Source organism: Astyanax mexicanus, chromosome 2 (assembly GCF_023375975.1).
Source record: "Astyanax mexicanus isolate ESR-SI-001 chromosome 2, AstMex3_surface, whole genome shotgun sequence".
Classification (NCBI taxonomy): Eukaryota; Metazoa; Chordata; class Actinopteri; order Characiformes; family Acestrorhamphidae; genus Astyanax; species Astyanax mexicanus.
The window spans coordinates 28641916-28660835 of NC_064409.1; the positions used below are offsets into that span (position 1 = coordinate 28641916).

The 18920-nt window shown below is 44.7% G+C and overlaps 1 protein-coding gene across 7 annotated transcripts in view; it reads left to right on the forward strand.

Annotated features, from left to right (window-relative positions):
• agbl5 (AGBL carboxypeptidase 5) overlaps positions 1-15553 on the forward strand; it is a 158213-nt gene extending 142660 nt beyond the window's left edge. For all 7 annotated transcript variants that reach the window (XM_022671506.2, XM_022671504.2, XM_022671508.2 and 4 more), the window contains 2 exons: positions 13167-13363; positions 13479-15553. In XM_022671506.2, coding sequence (XP_022527227.1) covers positions 13167-13363; positions 13479-13849 — 568 coding nt within the window. In that variant the 3' untranslated portion in view covers positions 13850-15553. The remainder of the gene's footprint in view (positions 1-13166; positions 13364-13478) is intronic.
• The last annotated feature ends 3367 nt before the right edge of the window (positions 15554-18920 follow it).

Here is an 18920-nt window from a genome sequence, read left to right on the forward strand (position 1 = left end):
TTTAAAATGTAGATTGACTGACTGACTGGTCGAATGTGCAGATACCAATATAGCTAAAATGGCAACTGTAGCAGCAATGGCAACATATGAACATGACTTATCAATTATTATGTACCATTTATTACCACATATTTTGCAATGTACTATATATTGTACTTTATATTTTGAACAATACACTTCACTATGTATTCAAGAATTTATTTTAATATATTACTATCAATAATACACATACCATCTATTACCACACATCACAATTTATTTTATTATATATTTAACAATACACTTCACTATAAATTCAAGAATATATACTGCCATATACTACTATATGTATAATACAAACACAGATAAAGGTATGCTTAACGTTCAGAAAAACATCAACATTAAAGAGTTCCATCAGTAGCACTCGTGCCGTCCCACTGGCTGTAGCTTGTGCTTTTGTAGTCTTCCATCAATGGGCTGAGACAGTGATGGTGCCTTCCTTCCCCAGTTTCACCTTATAACAAAGGAAGAAAATGAGAAATAAACAAACAATGACCACCAGCAACACTATGCTACTTAGTTACAAGTGGGTCCGAATACTCTTAAAAAACAAGTTTCAGTATTCGGAACCCACTCGTAACATGCTTAATTTAAAGGTAAACTGTGATAGTTTAATAATGTACAGCTAAATCCTTAATACAAAATAAATTAGCATAGCTATTTCATGGGATAAAGTGAGATAGCTAGATTAGCTAATTAAAACATATCTCAAAGCTAATTTAGCTAGCTAACTAGTTAACTTAAAGCTAAGTTAGCTAACGTTAGTTATAACTTATAAATTAAAGCTAGGTTAGCTAGTAATAAATCCAAAATTAAAGATAGGTTAACTAGTTATAACAAATTAAAGATAGGTTAGCTAATTATAACTTATAAATGAATGCTAGGTTAGCTAGCTATAAATTATAACTTAAAGCTAGTTCAATTAAAGCAAAGGTAGCTAGTTATTTTAAAGCTAAGCTAGCTAGTTAAATTAAAGTTAGGTTAGCTAGTTAAATTAAAGTTAGGTTAGCTAACGTTAGTTAAATTAAAGTTAGGTTAGTTAGTTAAATTAAAGTTAGGTTAGCTAACGTTAGTTAAATTAAAGTTAGGTTAGTTAGTTAAATTAAAGCTTGGTTAGTTAATTAAATTAAAGTTAGGTTAGCTAACGTTAGTTAAATTAAAGCTTGGTTAGTTAGTTAAATTAAAGTTAGGTTAGCTAACGTTAGTTAAATTAAAGTTAGGTAAGTTAGTTAAATTAAAGCTTGGTTAGTTAGTTAAATTAAAGTTAGGTTACCTAGTTAAATTAAAGCTAGGTTAGCTAGTTAAATTAAAGTTAGGTTAGCTAACGTTAGTTAAATTAAAGTTAGGTTAGTTAGTTAAATTAAAGTTAGGTTAGCTAACGTTAGTTAAATTAAAGTTAGGTTAGTTAGTTAAATTAAAGCTTGGTTAGTTAATTAAATTAAAGTTAGGTTAGCTAACGTTAGTTAAATTAAAGCTTGGTTAGTTAGTTAAATTAAAGTTAGGTTAGCTAACGTTAGTTAAATTAAAGTTAGGTAAGTTAGTTAAATTAAAGCTTGGTTAGTTAGTTAAATTAAAGTTAGGTTACCTAGTTAAATTAAAGCTAGGTTAGCTAGTTAAATTAAAGTTAGGTTAGTTAGTTAAATTAAAGCTTGGTTAGTTAGTTAAATTAAAGTTAGGTTAGTTAGTTAAATTAAAGCTTGGTTAGTTAGTTAAATTAAAGTTAGGTTACCTAGTTAAATTAAAGCTAGGTTAGCTAGTTCAATTAAAGCAGGGGTCCTCAAACTTTTAAACTAAAGGGCCAGCTCACTGTTTTTCAGTCTTCTGGGGGGCCGGACTAAAAATAAACATTAAAAACTATTTATCATGTGATACTGGTTGCATAATATATGCTATATGTGTAATTCACAATGCAGACATTTTAATGATTTATTAAGTAATAATTTCCATTATCCTACCTCATACAGTGCTTTTCCATAAGTTAATGTGAACTGTGAGCCTGCTTCTGGCTGACAAGACTGTCAATGTCAGGTTCCATGTTTGTTACTGTCAGTCGTAACAAGTGATGCAAATGTTCATCAGAGAGTCTGGATCTCGTTGGACATTGGAGCTGTTTCATCCTGGAAAAAGTCTGCTCACAGATGTAGGTGCTCCCAAAAATTGTTGTCATTTTGAGTGCGTGTTTTTTTAGATTTGGGTACGTCTCACCGGGAAGAGAGGCATAGAAATCAACCAAAGTGCTGGACTTGAATGCGTCTTTAAGGTTGTCAAAATTTTGTAGTTCAGCCAGTTCCAGCTGGTAAATTGGATCGATGCAGTCAATGTCTGCAGCAAAGGGATTCTGGAAAAGACGAATGTCTTTGGCGTGGGCATGAAGCTCTTGAAATCTCACCTGAAATTCGCGTTGCAAAATTTCCAAGGCCTCCGCACATTTTTCAGTCGGGAATCCAAGTGAAGGCTCCTCAGCTGCCCGTTTCTGTGTAGTGGGAAAATGGCAGAAATTTTTCTCCTTCACATGTTTAAGGAGGAGACCCAGTTTTACTTCAAATGCCTTTACATACGAATGCATGTCACTGATGAGTCTTCCCTTGCCTTGGAGCTGCACATTAAGACTGTTGAGTAGGTCGGTTACATCTGTTAAGAAAGCAAGGTGCCATTTCCATTCTTCATCGGTGAGTTCTGGCACAGCTTTGTTTTTGGACAGCATAAACGCGTTGATCTCGGGGAGCAGGTCGTTGAAACGTTTCAAAACTCGCCCTCGACTCAACCAGCGGACCTCAGTGTGGTACAGCACATCTTCGTAATCAGCATGTAGCTCAGACAAAAAATCCTGAAACTGCCTGTGGTTAAGAGCATGAGCTCTGATGAAATTAACACAGGACACCACAATTTTCATGACAGAATCCCACTTAACTGCTTTGCAACAGAGTGCTTGTTGATGGATCAAGCAGTGTATGGCGATCGGACGAGGATGGCCGCGTTCACTCATTTCTCTGTTGATACGCGCTATCACTCCTTTCATAGAACCCACCATGCTTGGCGCACCATCCGTGGTCACACTCACTGCCCAGTCCAGATCTAAATCCGCCACCGTTTGGTGAACTTTCCTGTAGATGTCCTCTCCTGTTGTCGTTCCCTTGATGCTTTGTAGTCCAGCAAGCTCCTCTGTGACTTCGAACTTATCATTAGTTCCGTGGATGAAAATCAACAGTTGCGCCGTGTCACGCACATCGTTGCTTTCGTCAAGAGCCAGTGAAAAGGAGCAAAGTCTTTTTGTCTGAGTTTGCAGTTGAAGGTGCAAATTGTCGCCCATTTCTTCTACTCTCCGTGTAACTGTGGGTGCGGATAGACTCACCGCGCTGAACAGGTCCGCCTTTTCTGGGCACATCTCCTTGACAACCGCCGTCAGGCACTGTTTTACAAACTCTCCGTCGGTGAACGGCTTTCCACTGCTAGCTATTAGCTTGGCCACTTGAAAGCTAGCTCGAACTGATGATATATTTAGGTGTTTTTGCTTTATAAAAGAATTTTGCTGAGTCTCCAACACATGTTTCAGTTTTGCTATTTTGTCTGTCCTCACCTGCCCCGTCAGACAGCCAAACTTGTCTTTATGGCGCGATTCATAATGGCGGCGCAGGTTGTATTCCTTAAACACGGCGACTGACTCCTGGCATATGAGACAAACAGCCTTTTCTTTACATTGCACAAAAAGGTAGTCAGAGGTCCACTGTTGATTAAATACTCTGCACTCACAGTCGATTTTTCTTTTCCTCGACATTCCGTCAGATGTGAGTCTCAGAGCTCATGCGAACAGCACAGAGCGAGTGGTAGAATGTTGTCTGATTACCATGGGAAATAGCCTTCTGTTTTTTTCATCTGTCTACGGAGACTCTCGATGGCCAATTGTCTTTTTTTTTTTTTTACTGTTTTTTCCCCCGTATAGCTAAAGCTGCTTGCGCGAGGGGCCAGGGAGCAGGTACTGCTGTTGTAGCTAAAGGGGCCGGTCAAATGAGCGCAGGGGGCCGTATGCGGCCCGCGGGCCGTAGTTTGAGGACCCCTGAATTAAAGCAAAGGTAGCTAGTTACCTTAAAGCTAAGCTAGCTAGTTAAATTAAAGTTAGGTTAGCTAGTTAAATTAAAGTTAGGTTAGCTAGTTAAATTAAAGTTAGGTTAGCTAGTTAAATTAAAGCTAGGTTAGCTCGTTGAATTAAAGTTGGGTTAGCTAGTTAAATTAAAGCTAGGTTAGCTCGTTGAATTAAAGTTGGGTTAGCTAGTTAAATTAAAGCTAGGCTGGCTAGTTAAAATAAAGCTAAGATAGCTAGTTAAATTAAAGTTAGGCTGGCTAGTTAAAATAAAGCTAAGCTGGCTAGTTAAATTAAAGCAAAGGTAGCTAGTTAACTTAAAGCTAGGTTAGCTAGTTAAAGTATAGCTAATGTAGCTAGTTATAACTCATAACTTAAATTGACTTAAATTATAACTCATAACTTAAAATGTACACCTCACTATAATTTTTAATCTGCTAAAAAAAAAACACTTAGCCTTATTATCAGCATGTGGATTCTTTAAACTGTGTTATGATTAGCTGCTGTTTGAATTAAGCACTCACCTTGCCTGATAACTGTAGAAGGACTGCGGGGAGGTTTCTGTTGGGTCAGAGTCAGGTATTCAGCTGGTTGACACAGTGCTCACTGCATTGGTCCCTCCGTCCAAGAAACGAGGGCAAACCATAACCTGTATATTTCATTCAGTTCATTCAAACTGAGAGCCAATTTTAGCGTCTTTTCTCCGAACATCATCTAAAGCATAGTCCCGCCCTATCGCGCTGTAACTGCTGATACTTGTTTGTCTAAATCTTCTGCTCTTGCAGTCCAATCACAGAACGCTTTTCCCCAGAGTTGCCAGGTTCGCGGTTATCCTGCCAAATTTGGCTTGTCTGAAAACCACGGGTACATTTTTGCTCAATTTTCAAACTGAAAATGTAACAATTATGATTTGAGGAGAGGGAGGGTATTTTCAGCAGGTTACAACTGAGACACAGCACATTTACAGGAACTGTTGTATGTGGTGATTCACTCACACTGACCATAGCTAATGCTTTTTTTCTTGCAATTATTTAAAATGATTTTAAAAATGTAATACATTATTAGCAATATAATATAATATAATAATATTCGTATGCCCTTATACACAAAACACAAAGTAAAATTAATAGACTGTGTAAGTGTAATACACCTAAATATAAGATTTTGGGCTAGGTCTGTGTAATGTATGTAGCATTTGGGCAAAAAAAAAAATGTAATAACTTGTCAATCTTTGTTACTGTCAGGTCTTAGCCCTGTCTCGTGTCTCTGTGTGTCTTCCCCACGTGACCTGTGCTCCCCTGTGTCTCCCGTCTTAGTAGATTTCCACCTGTGTCTCATTTGTAGCTCCGCCCCTTCCCCAGGTGTTTCCAATTCTAGAGTGTTTCTTGTTTCCTTATATAGATCCCCTGTGCCACTTTGTCTCTGTCGGTCTATGCACTAACCCCTGTTGTTTTGTCTCTCCGTGTTTCGTAGTTTCTCCGTTTTTTCATAGCCTCTGTTCCTTGTTATTTTCCCTGTTTATTGCCCTGCTCAGTTTAGTCTTCCTAGTCCTGTTTATTTCTAGTTTCCCTTGTTATTCTCTTGTATATACCCTGCTTTGTGTTTATTTTCTAGTTTTGCTCCCTGTATATATTCCCTGTTTGTTTATCATTATTATCATCACTCGTTTGTTATTGGTTATTTGTGTTTCTTTGTTACATGTTTACTTGTTCCTCGTTTCCTTGTTTCTTTGTTATTTATTTAATAAATTATTTATTTATATCGCCCTTACCTGCACCTGTGTCCGCCTCCTCGTCTCCCTGCCTGGGTCATCCGTGACAGATAGACCGACCGTAACATGGACACAGCAGGTTCTGCCTGGACTGGCACCAGAATGGCGATTCGCCGTACTCCAGGCGGGATCCCGGCGCAGGAAACCTCGAGGCCTCATGGACGCCGCAGGCCTCGGGGTAGGCGCTCTAAGGGGTCCCACCAGCCGGAAAAAGACCCCTTTTCCGGGGAGGATTTTCTTGGGGGGGCGATGAGGGTTGGTGTTATGAGCCTCGGTGCCTCCGAGTACCCGAGGCTCAAGGAGCGGGACCCGTGGGACTTTCTCGGGTGCGCTCCCAGCAGCTCTGAGGAGGAGGAGGACTTTCTCCCTACACCAGCTCGTCTGCCGCTGCCTCCAGGGGCTGTTCTGCCTCCAGCACACATGTGTCCACCCTGGTTCCTGGAGGAAGCGGCATCCACCCCGGGGAGAACTACAGCAGCACCGGTTCTCCAGACGCCGCCTCCCGTCCGTCCGCCTCCCAAGGCGCGCTCCGTCCCGGCGCCTCCAAAGCTAGCTCCTCCGGCGGCCAAGACTCTGTCCTCACTGGCGCTTCCAGAGCTAGCTTCTCCAGTGGCGCTAGCATCCCCGGCGCCTCTCAAGCTAGCGTCTTCAGCGGCTAAGCCACGCTCCGAGACTTCCGCGATGGCAGTCGAACCGCGCTCCGTGTTCCCCGCGGTTGCTGCCGAGCCGCGCTACAGGACCTGCAACCTGGCGAGCCAGCCGCGAGCAGAGACTTTCCCCGCGCTTGACTCAGCCGGGGAGAGTGGAATCCGGTCCGGGATTTTGCGGCAACCGCACTCTCAAGCCCTGCAGCTGCAGCGCTAGCTCCTCAGGTTGAGGAGCTGGCTTTCATGGCGGCTGCAGATCTGAATTCCGCCGCTGCAATCCAGCCTCTCTTTGGGACTATCTCCGCGGCCACTCAGCCGCGCTCTGGAACTCTCTCCGCGCCGGACTTTACCGGCGGCCCCGCGCTTTCTGCCTCTACAGTCTCTGCCGGCGAAGCTGCAGCTCCGGTCCGGGTGTTTGTTCCACCCGCAGTCTCAAGCCCTGCTGCTGCTCCGCTGGATCTGCACACACCCAGCTCCGAAATTCTCTCGGCGGCCACGCCCATCTCCGAGGTGTCTTCGGCTGCTGAGCCACGCCCCCGGACTCCTGCCGTGTCTGCAGAAGCTGCTCCAGCCTCCGTGTCTGCAGAAGCTGCTCAAGCCGCCGTGTCTGCTGAAGCTGCTGAAGCCTCCGTCTCTGCTGAAGCTGTTCAAGCCTCCATGTCTGCAGAAGCTGCTCCAGCCTCCGTCTCTGCAGAAGCTGTTCAAGTCTCCGTCTCTGCAGAAGCTGTTCAAGTCTCCGTCTCTGCAGAAGCTGTTCAAGTCTCCGTCTCTGCTGAAGCTGTTCAAGCCTCCGTGTCTGCTCCAGCTGTTCAAGCCTCCGTGTCTGCTCCAGCTGTTCAAGCCTCCGTGCCAGCTCCAGCTGTTCAAGCCTCCGTGCCAGCTCCCGCTGCCAGAGTCGCCGTGCCGCCAGCACCAGCTCCCGCTGCCAGAGTCGCCGCGCCGCCAGCACCAGCTCCCGCTGCACCAGCTCCCGCTGCCAGAGTCGCCGCGCCGCCAGCACCAGCTCCCGCTGCACCAGCTCCCGCTGCCAGAGTCGCCGCGCCGCCAGAGTCGCCGCGCCGCCAGCACCAGCTCCCGCTGGCAGAGTCGCCGCGCCGCCAGCACCAGCTCCCGCTGGCAGAGTCGCCGCGCCGCCAGCACCAGCTCCCGCTGCCAGAGTCGCCGCGCCGCCAGCACCAGCTCCAGCTGCCAGAGTCGCCGCGCCGCCAGCACCAGCTCCCGCTGCCAGAGTCGCCGCGCCTCCAGCACCAGCTCCCGCTGCCAGAGTCGCCGCGCCGCCAGCACCAGCTCCCGCTGCCAGAGTTGCCGCGCCGCCAGCACCAGCTCCCGGAACTGTGTTTCGTCCAAGGTCCCATGTACCCAGACAGGCACCGAGGTCCCCTGACTTTGTCCCCAGTACTGTGCCCAGGCTGGCTCCTTGGACTTCCCCTCAGACATTTGCCAGTCCTGGGCACCCACCCGTGTTTCTGGTCCCCATGTCTCTCCCTGTTTTGGTCCCTGTCTCTGTTTACGTCCCTGTACCCGTGTCTGTCTCTGTCTCTGTTCCCGTTCCAGTTACAGTGTTCGTTTCTGTCCCTGTTAATGTCCTCGTCCCTGTTCCCATGTCCAGTCCCGTCCAGTCTCCTGTTCAATCTCCGTCCCCTGTCCAGTGTCCTGTCCAGTCTCCGTCCACCGTCCAGTTCCCTGTCCAGTTCCCCGTCCAGTCTCCGTCCACCGTCCAGTTCCCTGTCCAGTCTCCGTTCCCCATACAGTCTCCGTCTCCTGTCCAGTTCCCCGTCCAGTCTCTGTCCTCTGTCCTGTCTCCGTTTCAGTCCCCGGTTTCGTCTCTTGTTTTCCCCGGCCTCTCCCCGCCGCCAGCCCCCGGGGTTCGTTTTTACGCGCCTCGGGAGCTGCGCGTTTAGGGGGAGGCTTCTGTCAGGTCTTAGCCCTGTCTCGTGTCTCTGTGTGTCTTCCCCACGTGACCTGTGCTCCCCTGTGTCTCCCATCTTAGTAGATTTCCACCTGTGTCTCATTTGTAGCTCCGCCCCTTCCCCAGGTGTTTCCAATTCTAGAGTGTTTCTTGTTTCCTTATATAGATCCCCTGTGCCACTTTGTCTCTGTCGGTCTATGCACTAACCCCTGTTGTTTTGTCTCTCCGTGTTTACGTAGTTTCTCCGTTTTTTCATAGCCTCTGTTCCTTGTTATTTTCCCTGTTTATTGCCCTGCTCAGTTTAGTCTTCCTAGTCCTGTTTATTTCTAGTTTCCCTTGTTATTCTCTTGTATATACCCTGCTTTGTGTTTATTTTCTAGTTTTGCTCCCTGTATATATTCCCTGTTTGTTTATCATTATTATCATCACTCGTTTGTTATTGGTTATTTGTGTTTCTTTGTTACATGTTTACTTGTTCCTCGTTTCCTTGTTTCTTTGTTATTTATTTAATAAATTATTTATTTATATCGCCCTTACCTGCACCTGTGTCCGCCTCCTCGTCTCCCTGCCTGGGTCATCCGTGACAGATAGACCGACCGTAACATGGACACAGCAGGTTCTGCCTGGACTGGCACCAGAATGGCGATTCGCCGTACTCCAGGCGGGATCCCGGCGCAGGAAACCTCGAGGCCTCATGGACGCCGCAGGCCTCGGGGTAGGCGCTCTAAGGGGTCCCACCAGCCGGAAAAAGACCCCTTTTCCGGGGAGGATTTTCTTGGGGGGGCGATGAGGGTTGGTGTTATGAGCCTCGGTGCCTCTGAGTACCCGAGGCTCAAGGAGCGGGACCCGTGGGACTTTCTCGGGTGCGCTCCCAGCAGCTCTGAGGAGGAGGAGGACTTTCTCCCTACACCAGCTCGTCTGCCGCTGCCTCCAGGGGCTGTTCTGCCTCCAGCACACATGTGTCCACCCTGGTTCCTGGAGGAAGCGGCATCCACCCCGGGGAGAACTACAGCAGCACCGGTTCTCCAGACGCCGCCTCCCGTCCGTCCGCCTCCCAAGGCGCGCTCCGTCCCGGCGCCTCCAAAGCTAGCTCCTCCGGCGGCCAAGACTCTGTCCTCACTGGCGCTTCCAGAGCTAGCTTCTCCAGTGGCGCTAGCATCCCTGGCGCCTCTCAAGCTAGCGTCTTCAGCGGCTAAGCCACGCTCCGAGACTTCCGCGATGGCAGTCGAACCGCGCTCCGTGTTCCCCGCGGTTGCTGCCGAGCCGCGCTACAGGACCTCCAACCTGGCGAGCCAGCCGCGAGCAGAGACTTTCCCCGCGCTTGACTCAGCCGGGGAGAGTGGAAATCCGGTCCGGGATTTTGCGGCAACCGCACTCTCAAGCCCTGCAGCTGCAGCGCTAGCTCCTCAGGTTGAGGAGCTGGCTTTCATGGCGGCTGCAGATCTGAATTCCGCCGCTGCAATCCAGCCTCTCTTTGGGACTATCTCCGCGGCCACTCAGCCGCGCTCTGGAACTCTCTCCGCGCCGGACTTTACCGGCGGCCCCGCGCTTTCTGCCTCTACAGTCTCTGCCGGCGAAGCTGCAGCTCCGGTCCGGGTGTTTGTTCCACCCGCAGTCTCAAGCCCTGCTGCTGCTCCGCTGGATCTGCACACACCCAGCTCCGAAATTCTCTCGGCGGCCACGCCCATCTCCGAGGTGTCTTCGGCTGCTGAGCCACGCCCCCGGACTCCTGCCGTGTCTGCAGAAGCTGCTCCAGCCTCCGTGTCTGCAGAAGCTGCTCAAGCCGCCGTGTCTGCTGAAGCTGCTGAAGCCTCCGTCTCTGCTGAAGCTGTTCAAGCCTCCATGTCTGCAGAAGCTGCTCCAGCCTCCGTCTCTGCAGAAGCTGTTCAAGTCTCCGTCTCTGCAGAAGCTGTTCAAGTCTCCGTCTCTGCTGAAGCTGTTCAAGCCTCCGTGTCTGCTCCAGCTGTTCAAGCCTCCGTGTCTGCTCCAGCTGTTCAAGCCTCCGTGTCTGCTCCAGCTGTTCAAGCCTCCGTGCCAGCTCCAGCTGTTCAAGCCTCCGTGCCAGCTCCAGCTGTTCAAGCCTCCGTGCCAGCTCCCGCTGCCAGAGTCGCCGTGCCGCCAGCACCAGCTCCCGCTGCCAGAGTCGCCGCGCCGCCAGCACCAGCTCCCGCTGCACCAGCTCCCGCTGCCAGAGTCGCCGCGCCGCCAGCACCAGCTCCCGCTGCCAGAGTCGCCGCGCCGCCAGCACCAGCTCCCGCTGGCAGAGTCGCCGCGCCGCCAGCACCAGCTCCCGCTGGCAGAGTCGCCGCGCCGCCAGCACCAGCTCCCGCTGCCAGAGTCGCCGCGCCGCCAGCACCAGCTCCAGCTGCCAGAGTCGCCGCGCCACCAGCACCAGCTCCCGCTGCCAGAGTCGCCGCGCCTCCAGCACCAGCTCCCGCTGCCAGAGTCGCCGCGCCGCCAGCACCAGCTCCCGCTGCCAGAGTCGCCGCGCCGCCAGCACCAGCTCCCGGAACTGTGTTTCGTCCAAGGTCCCATGTACCCAGACAGGCACCGAGGTCCCCTGACTTTGTCCCCAGTACTGTGCCCAGGCTGGCTCCTTGGACTTCCCCTCAGACATTTGCCAGTCCTGGGCACCCACCCGTGTTTCTGGTCCCCATGTCTCTCCCTGTTTTGGTCCCTGTCTCTGTTTACGTCCCTGTACCCGTGTCTGTCTCTGTCTCTGTTCCCGTTCCAGTTACAGTGTTCGTTTCTGTCCCTGTTAATGTCCTCGTCCCTGTTCCCATGTCCAGTCCCGTCCAGTCTCCTGTTCAATCTCCGTCCCCTGTCCAGTGTCCTGTCCAGTCTCCGTCCACCGTCCAGTTCCCTGTCCAGTTCCCCGTCCAGTCTCCGTCCACCGTCCAGTTCCCTGTCCAGTCTCCGTTCCCCATACAGTCTCCGTCTCCTGTCCAGTTCCCCGTCCAGTCTCTGTCCTCTGTCCTGTCTCCGTTTCAGTCCCCGGTTTCGTCTCTTGTTTTCCCCGGCCTCTCCCCGCCGCCAGCCCCCGGGGTTCGTTTTTACGCGCCTCGGGAGCTGCGCGTTTAGGGGGAGGCTTCTGTCAGGTCTTAGCCCTGTCTCGTGTCTCTGTGTGTCTTCCCCACGTGACCTGTGCTCCCCTGTGTCTCCCGTCTTAGTAGATTTCCACCTGTGTCTCATTTGTAGCTCCGCCCCTTCCCCAGGTGTTTCCAATTCTAGAGTGTTTCTTGTTTCCTTATATAGATCCCCTGTGCCACTTTGTCTCTGTCGGTCTATGCACTAACCCCTGTTGTTTTGTCTCTCCGTGTTTCGTAGTTTCTCCGGTTTTTCATAGCCTCTGTTCCTTGTTATTTTCCCTGTTTATTGCCCTGCTCAGTTTAGTCTGCCTAGTCCTGTTTATTTCTAGTTTCCCTTGTTATTCTCTTGTATATACCCTGCTTTGTGTTTATTTTCTAGTTTTGCTCCCTGTATATATTCCCTGTTTGTTTATCATTATTATCATCACTCGTTTGTTATTGGTTATTTGTGTTTCTTTGTTACATGTTTACTTGTTCCTCGTTTCCTTGTTTCTTTGTTATTTATTTAATAAATTATTTATTTATATCGCCCTTACCTGCACCTGTGTCCGCCTCCTCGTCTCCCTGCCTGGGTCATCCGTGACAGTTACATTAAAATTTTTAATATGCAAACATGAATATGACCGCTTTAATTAAGTAATTGTAGATTATGTAAATGTATTTTGTTTATTGGATCTGTAACTGTGGACCTTTATTGGCACATTCAGGATGTATTTTAAACCATGGTACACTTTTGCCTCTTTTGTGAAATGCTTAACTAAAAAAGACACTAATAAATACAAAAAAAAAGCATTTGGTCAAAAAAAAAAATATTGCAGTTTAGAGATTTTGTCTTTATTGTGGTATGTTTTTATATTTACCAATATATAGACATAGATGGTCCATGCATAAATTGTCATATATTAAACAATAGATGTCATTTTTTCCATATATGAAAACTTATTATTTAATATATTGCACTATATTTTCCAATATATTGCCATTCATTATTGTTTCGTAAGGGATATTAGTTACATAGCACCAGAAAGTAAACAAATATACCAAATAATTCCTAAATATACTAAATTGTTCCAAATATATCAAATTACTCCCAAATATTCTAAATTATTCCCAAGAATACAAGCCGTTTAATCTGAACTATAAGAACTAATACAGCCATTATTAATAATTTCCACATAACAGACCACTAATTAAGCACCAATAACACTTACACAGAATAAAGCCAAATAAGTAGTGAATAAATAATTTATAAATGTCTAATTTTGGTTTTATTAAGCAAATAATAAGACATTAATAAATGCCTAATTTGTGTTCCTTAAAATAAAGTGTTACCCCACTAGGATACACTTTAGACTGTCCATGAGCTCAGTCATGCCCAGGTCCAGATCTGGGAGAAAGTCCCCCAAAACATCATCCGTCCTCTGTTTAGAAGCATGCCCAGACATTGTCAGGCAAAGTGTTCAATGTGTTCCTTAAATTTTTTTGAGCAACGTATAAAATAAAAAAACATGGTGAAATGAGACTGACAAAAATATAAAAAAATTTAAAAATTCCAAATGAATGAGTACAATGAGTTGTACAATGAGTACAATCAGTTGTACCAGTTGTTGACCTTGGAAACACTATTTTTCAGTGGTATGAGCAATTCTGTTCCGGGGAATTGTCTGGGTCGGAGCCGCAGCAATAGCAGTGGTAACTGCACTGTTGCTGGGAGCCTGCAGAAATCACCACAACTGAAAAGTTCACCCAGCTTCACATTCGGATGGAGCAACTCTGTAAACACCCCACTCACTCACAGGCCTACCTACAAAACACTGGGACCTGTCCGAGGCAAGAGCACTTAACTTTGTTTACTGTGTTTTTTAAGCTTATTGTCAATGGTTTGTTTGGGAACAGCATTGGAATGAAGGACTGTTGTTCTGTGTGTTTTGTATGCTTTTCTCAGGCGATACCTTTTCTAGATGTCTTTCTGTAGAGTGCAAAGCACTGGAGAAGAGACTGTCACCAGGAAACAGCCAGGTCACTCCATCTCACACCGCTCTCTATCCTTCCTCCTCCTCCTCATCTTCTTCCTCCTCATTCTCCTTGTCCCCCACATCCAGCTCGTTGAGGTGTGTTGCAGACACCAATGCTCCAGGCAGTTCTGTCAGTACAGCAGGTCTGTACTCGCTACAGCCTCCCAGCCTGGCCCAACTGCTTCCCTCCCCGCAGGCCATGCCCCATAATGGCCTGCCCACTGAGCCACTGCATGAATATTCCAGACACCATGCCACACAGAAAGGCCCACCACAAGCCACACAGCCACAGCAAGAATGACTGTGCATTCTCTATTTATGTGATTGTGTTATGTACATGTGCGCATTAGAGAGAATCAGAGAGAACAAGGGAGGCTGACATGGCAAACAAGTAGTAATTTGGTGTTGGGGTTGCAGGTGGGTGTTTTATTTTAATTTGTATGACTGTTAATATTTTTTTATTGTTTTTAATTTAATTTAAATGTATCTGACTGAAAGGGCAGAAAGAGTCACTGGCATTAAATGCCAAATGAACACCATTTTATTTTCACTCACTACAGTAGTGGTTTTGATTATTTAGCCTTATTGCACTTTGACCATGTTATTATAGAATGGAATTTACACTTAACACCTATGACTGAATTTACTGGGAACAAGAAAGAGTTGTTGTGTGTGTGCATCTATTTCTGTGTGCCATTTTTGTTCAGATACTTTTTTCTGCCTTTTTGCACTTTTGTCTTTTTTTTTGTTGTACTTCTGTCTTAGCTCTGTACTGAACAAAAAATAACATTGATAGACCTATTCATATAGAAATACATGAGTAAAATCCTCTGTAAACTTGCTCTGTATATCCTCTGTAAACTTTTTTTTGACACCCTCTTGTCACCTGTCTGAATACTGGAGAAGACAAATGAAGCCACATTTTGTAGTGACATCACTGTGGCCAGACCCACTGAGCATACAAGCACATCTGTGTAATTAATAATTTATTACTTAATGTATTTATTACATTTTGTAAAACACTGTGTAGAAATAATAAAATATGAAACAAAAAAACTTTCATGATTGTAGAACATAAAATAAATCGCTTATGGGCAAATAATAAAGTGATGAATAAAATAACAAATGAATAACACACAAGGCTTCCAATTTTAGAAATGCAATGTTTTTTTGCAAGCACTGTCATTGGCTCATCAGTTTATTAAAGAAAATAGACCAGCGGCCCCATTTCCCCAAATCTGGAATCAGCATATTTTTATTTCACAATTATTTGGTATTTTCTGTTGCTCAATCACATAAAATCCCAATAAAATACATTTAAGTTTGTGGGTGTAACATGGCAAAATGTGGAAAAGTTCAAGGGTTATGATTACTTTTTCATGGTACTGTATATATATATATATTTTGTTTAGATGGATTTTTGTCTTGTTTTGTAAAACTGTATGTTTGGAGTGCTTGTTCTGCTAAAAATTTGGCATTCTTTTGGAGCTGCTGCTTGTTGCTTGAAATGTTTTTTTTTTTTTTGCATAAATCTGATTGAACCCAACAGACCATGGAAATTGTAATTCTGTATTTGTTGTCATGCCAATTGTGGTGACCTAAATTGGTTTTCTCAATCACCAGGATTTTAAAACAAATGTTCATGTCTCCTCTGAATGTCTGTGTATTTTAAGGTGTTTATTGAGTCAAAGTTTCAACTTTGGCTAAAAGTTAACAAGACTTCCCCTGCTACAGGACTGTGAACCACTACACATGGAATATAAATAGACAAGGAATCTGGTTAGACCACTCATTAGAGCCTAACAGAGCACATAATATTGTACTTTGGTAACTAAAACAGCCCATAACATGCCACTAACTGTCAATGAATACATCTGTTTTAACAAATCTGACATAATGTGCCTGACAAAAACTTATGTCCAACTTCACCAAGCCATTTTGGATGATTTTTTGGTAATTTTGGTAATTTTTTGGTAAAACGTATTTGCCAGTGGCCTGTTTAAATTGTTTTATTGTACTGACTTCCCAAACAAAATCCTCACGCACGTTATTTGCTGCAAAGGTGCAGCACCTTTTTGTGCTATTGTGTGATTTTTAATACCCACATTGTCTCAGGATCCTGTAATGTAGCATGTGAATGCTTAACTTCTGAATTATTTTGAACTGAACCAGCTAGCTCTGGTTTACCAGTGGTTCCAAAGACCTGCACCTGTACTTTAGGAGATTAAGCATCTTTCTCTGCTGCTTCATGTTCTTCTTGAATCAGCTGCCTGATAATGTCAGAAATTTTTGTTTTTTCTTTTGGTGCATAGCAAAAAAATACAAATATTACTATTTTGGAGAATACGGAGCCCCTATACGGAGCCCCTAAAGGGACGTGGTGTATTTTTTATTTTTTTTTACATAGAAAGTGGTGAGCACCGCTTACTAAATCGTGAGCACCGCTTACTAAGTCGTGAGCACCACATACTAAGTCGTGAGCACGACTTACTAAGTCGTGAGCACGACTTACTAAGTTGTGAGCACCACATACTAAGTCGTGAGCACCAGATAATGGTAGCTAGCAAGCTATAGTTTAAACTGGCATATGTTACACAGTGTAATGTGATTAACTAGCTAGGTTAGCTAATATTATCTATATTTCATTGTGAAATGTTTTAGCTAACGTTAGCTAGGTTAGCTAATGTTAACTACTTTATTTCAGTGGGGAATGCTTTAGCTAACGCTAGCTAGGTTAGCTAATGGTAACTACTTTATTTCAGTGGGGAATGCTTTAGCTAACGTTAGCTATGTTAGCTAATGGTAACTACTTTATTTCAGTGGGGAATGTATTAGCTAACGTTAGCTATTTTAGCTATTGGTAACTACTTTTTTTTTCAGTGGAAAATGTTAACTAATGTTAGCCAGCTTACTCTTATTAGATGTGCACAGAAAAGCTTTTGGGCACACACACACACACACACACACACACACACACACACACACACACCAAACACTGCGGCTACTTTAACCCAAGCCTACCATATATTGTACAGAGAGCAATGAAAGCCTGAAAGCTAAGCTAACTTAGCTAGCATTAGGTTAGCAAGCTAGATCTTTGTAAAAGCATCCCACATTTGATCACACATGGCAGCTAAATAAATATGATTTTGATAACTGGATTGTGTGCGTGTGTGTGTGTGTGTGTGTGTCTGCGTGCCCGCGCCCAAAAGCTCTTTCTGTGCACATCTCATAAGAGTTAGCTGGCTATCGTTAGCTAAAACATTTCACAATGAAATATAGATAACATTAGCTAACCTAGCTAGTTAATCACATTACACTGTGGAACATATGCCAGTTTATAGCTTGCTAGCTACCGTTATCTGGTGCTCACGACTTAGTATGTGGTGCTCACGACTTAGTAAGCGGTGCTCACGACTTAGTAAGCGGTGCTCACCACTTTCTACGTAAAAAAAAAAAAATACACCACGTCCCTTTAGGGGCTCCGTACCCCTAAAGGGACGTGGTGTATTTTTTTTTTTTACGTAGAAAGTGGTGAGCACCGCTTACTAAGTCGTGAGCACCACATACTAAGTCGTGAGCACGACTTACTAAGTCGTGAGCACGACTTACTAAGTCGTGAGCACGACTTACTAAGTCGTGAGCACGACTTACTAAGTCGTGAGCACGACTTACTAAGTCGTGAGCACCACATACTAAGTCGTGAGCACCAGATAACGGTAGCTAGCAAGCTATAGTTTAAACTGGCATATGTTCCACAGTGTAATGTGAATAACTAGCTAGGTTAGCTAATGTTATCTATATTTCATTGTGAAATGTTTTAGCTAACGTTAGCTAGGTTAGCTAATGGTAACTACTTTATTTCAGTGGGGAATGTTTTAGCTAACGATAGCCAGCTAACTCTTATTAGATGTGCACAGAAAAAGCTTTTGGGCACACACACACACACACACACACACACACACACACACACACACACCATCCAGTTATCAAAATCATATTTATTTAGCTGCCATGTGTGATCAAATGTAGGCTGCTTTTACAAAGATCTAGCTTGCTAACCTAATGCTAGCTAAGTTAGCTTAGCTTTAAAGCTTTCAATACTCTCTGTACAATATATGGTAGGCTTGGGTTAAAGTAGCCGCTGTGTTTGGTGTGTGTGTGTGTGTGTGTGTGTGTGTGTGTGTGTGTGTGTGCCCAAAAGCTTTTTTTGTGCACATCTAATAAGAGTAAGCTGGCTAACATTTCCCACTGAAATAAAGTAGTTACCATTAGCTAACCTAGCTACTATTAGCTAATACATTCCCCACTGAAATAAAGAAATTATCATTAGCTAAACTAGCTAACGTTAGCTAATACATTCCCCACTGAAATAAAGTAGTTACCATTAGCTAAACTAGCTAACGTTAGCTAATACATTCCCCACTGAAATAAAGTGGTTACCATTAGCTAACCTAGCTAACGTTAGCTAAAACATTTCACAATGAAATATAGATAATATTAGCTAACCTAGCTATTTAATTACATTACACTGTGGAACATATGCCAGTTTAAACTATAGCTTGCTAGCTACCATTATCTGGTGCTCACGACTTAGTATGTGGTGCTCACGACTTAGTAAGTCGTGCTCACGACTTAGTATGTGGTGCTCACGACTTAGTATGTGGTGCTCACGACTTAGTATGTGGTGCTCACGACTTAGTAAGTGGTGCTCATGACTTAGTAAGCGGTGCTCACCACTTTCTACATAAAAAAAAATAAGTATTTAAATTAATTTATCAACATCATTATTGTTATTATTACATTTGAACACTTCTGTACTCTAATTTGACTTCAGAAGACTGACATGTGAACACAAGTTCCTCCAAAACAAATTATGAAGCTTGAGTAGAATACAGTTTAAAGTGACAGATTATGAGGTAGAGTACTTTTAAAACATGCATTATATTGTGGTCTACTTTTAGAATGGATCTGGAGACTTTAGCAAGGACTTTGATAGACTCTTGAATAAACAGGAAAAAGCTAAGTTTGTTGTTCTGATATTTTAATGTTCTAAGTAGTTCCGCATCATTAGCAGGTAACCAGTAAAATCATAATGGAGATGACAGAGCAGAAACCCTGTTTTTACATGGAATAGATTTTTTTGGGTTGATGGATGTAGAATAAATTTACACTGTTATATAAGCTGCACACAGACTACTTTTCATTGTGTCAAAGTGTCATTTTGTCAGTGTTGTCCCATGAAAAGATATACTTAAATATCTGCAGAAATGTGAGGGGTGTACATACTTTTGTGATACATTGTACCTATTACTTTTTCTTTTTAACTGTCAATGTAAATTTCTTCCAAGAAATGATGTGGAAAATGGATA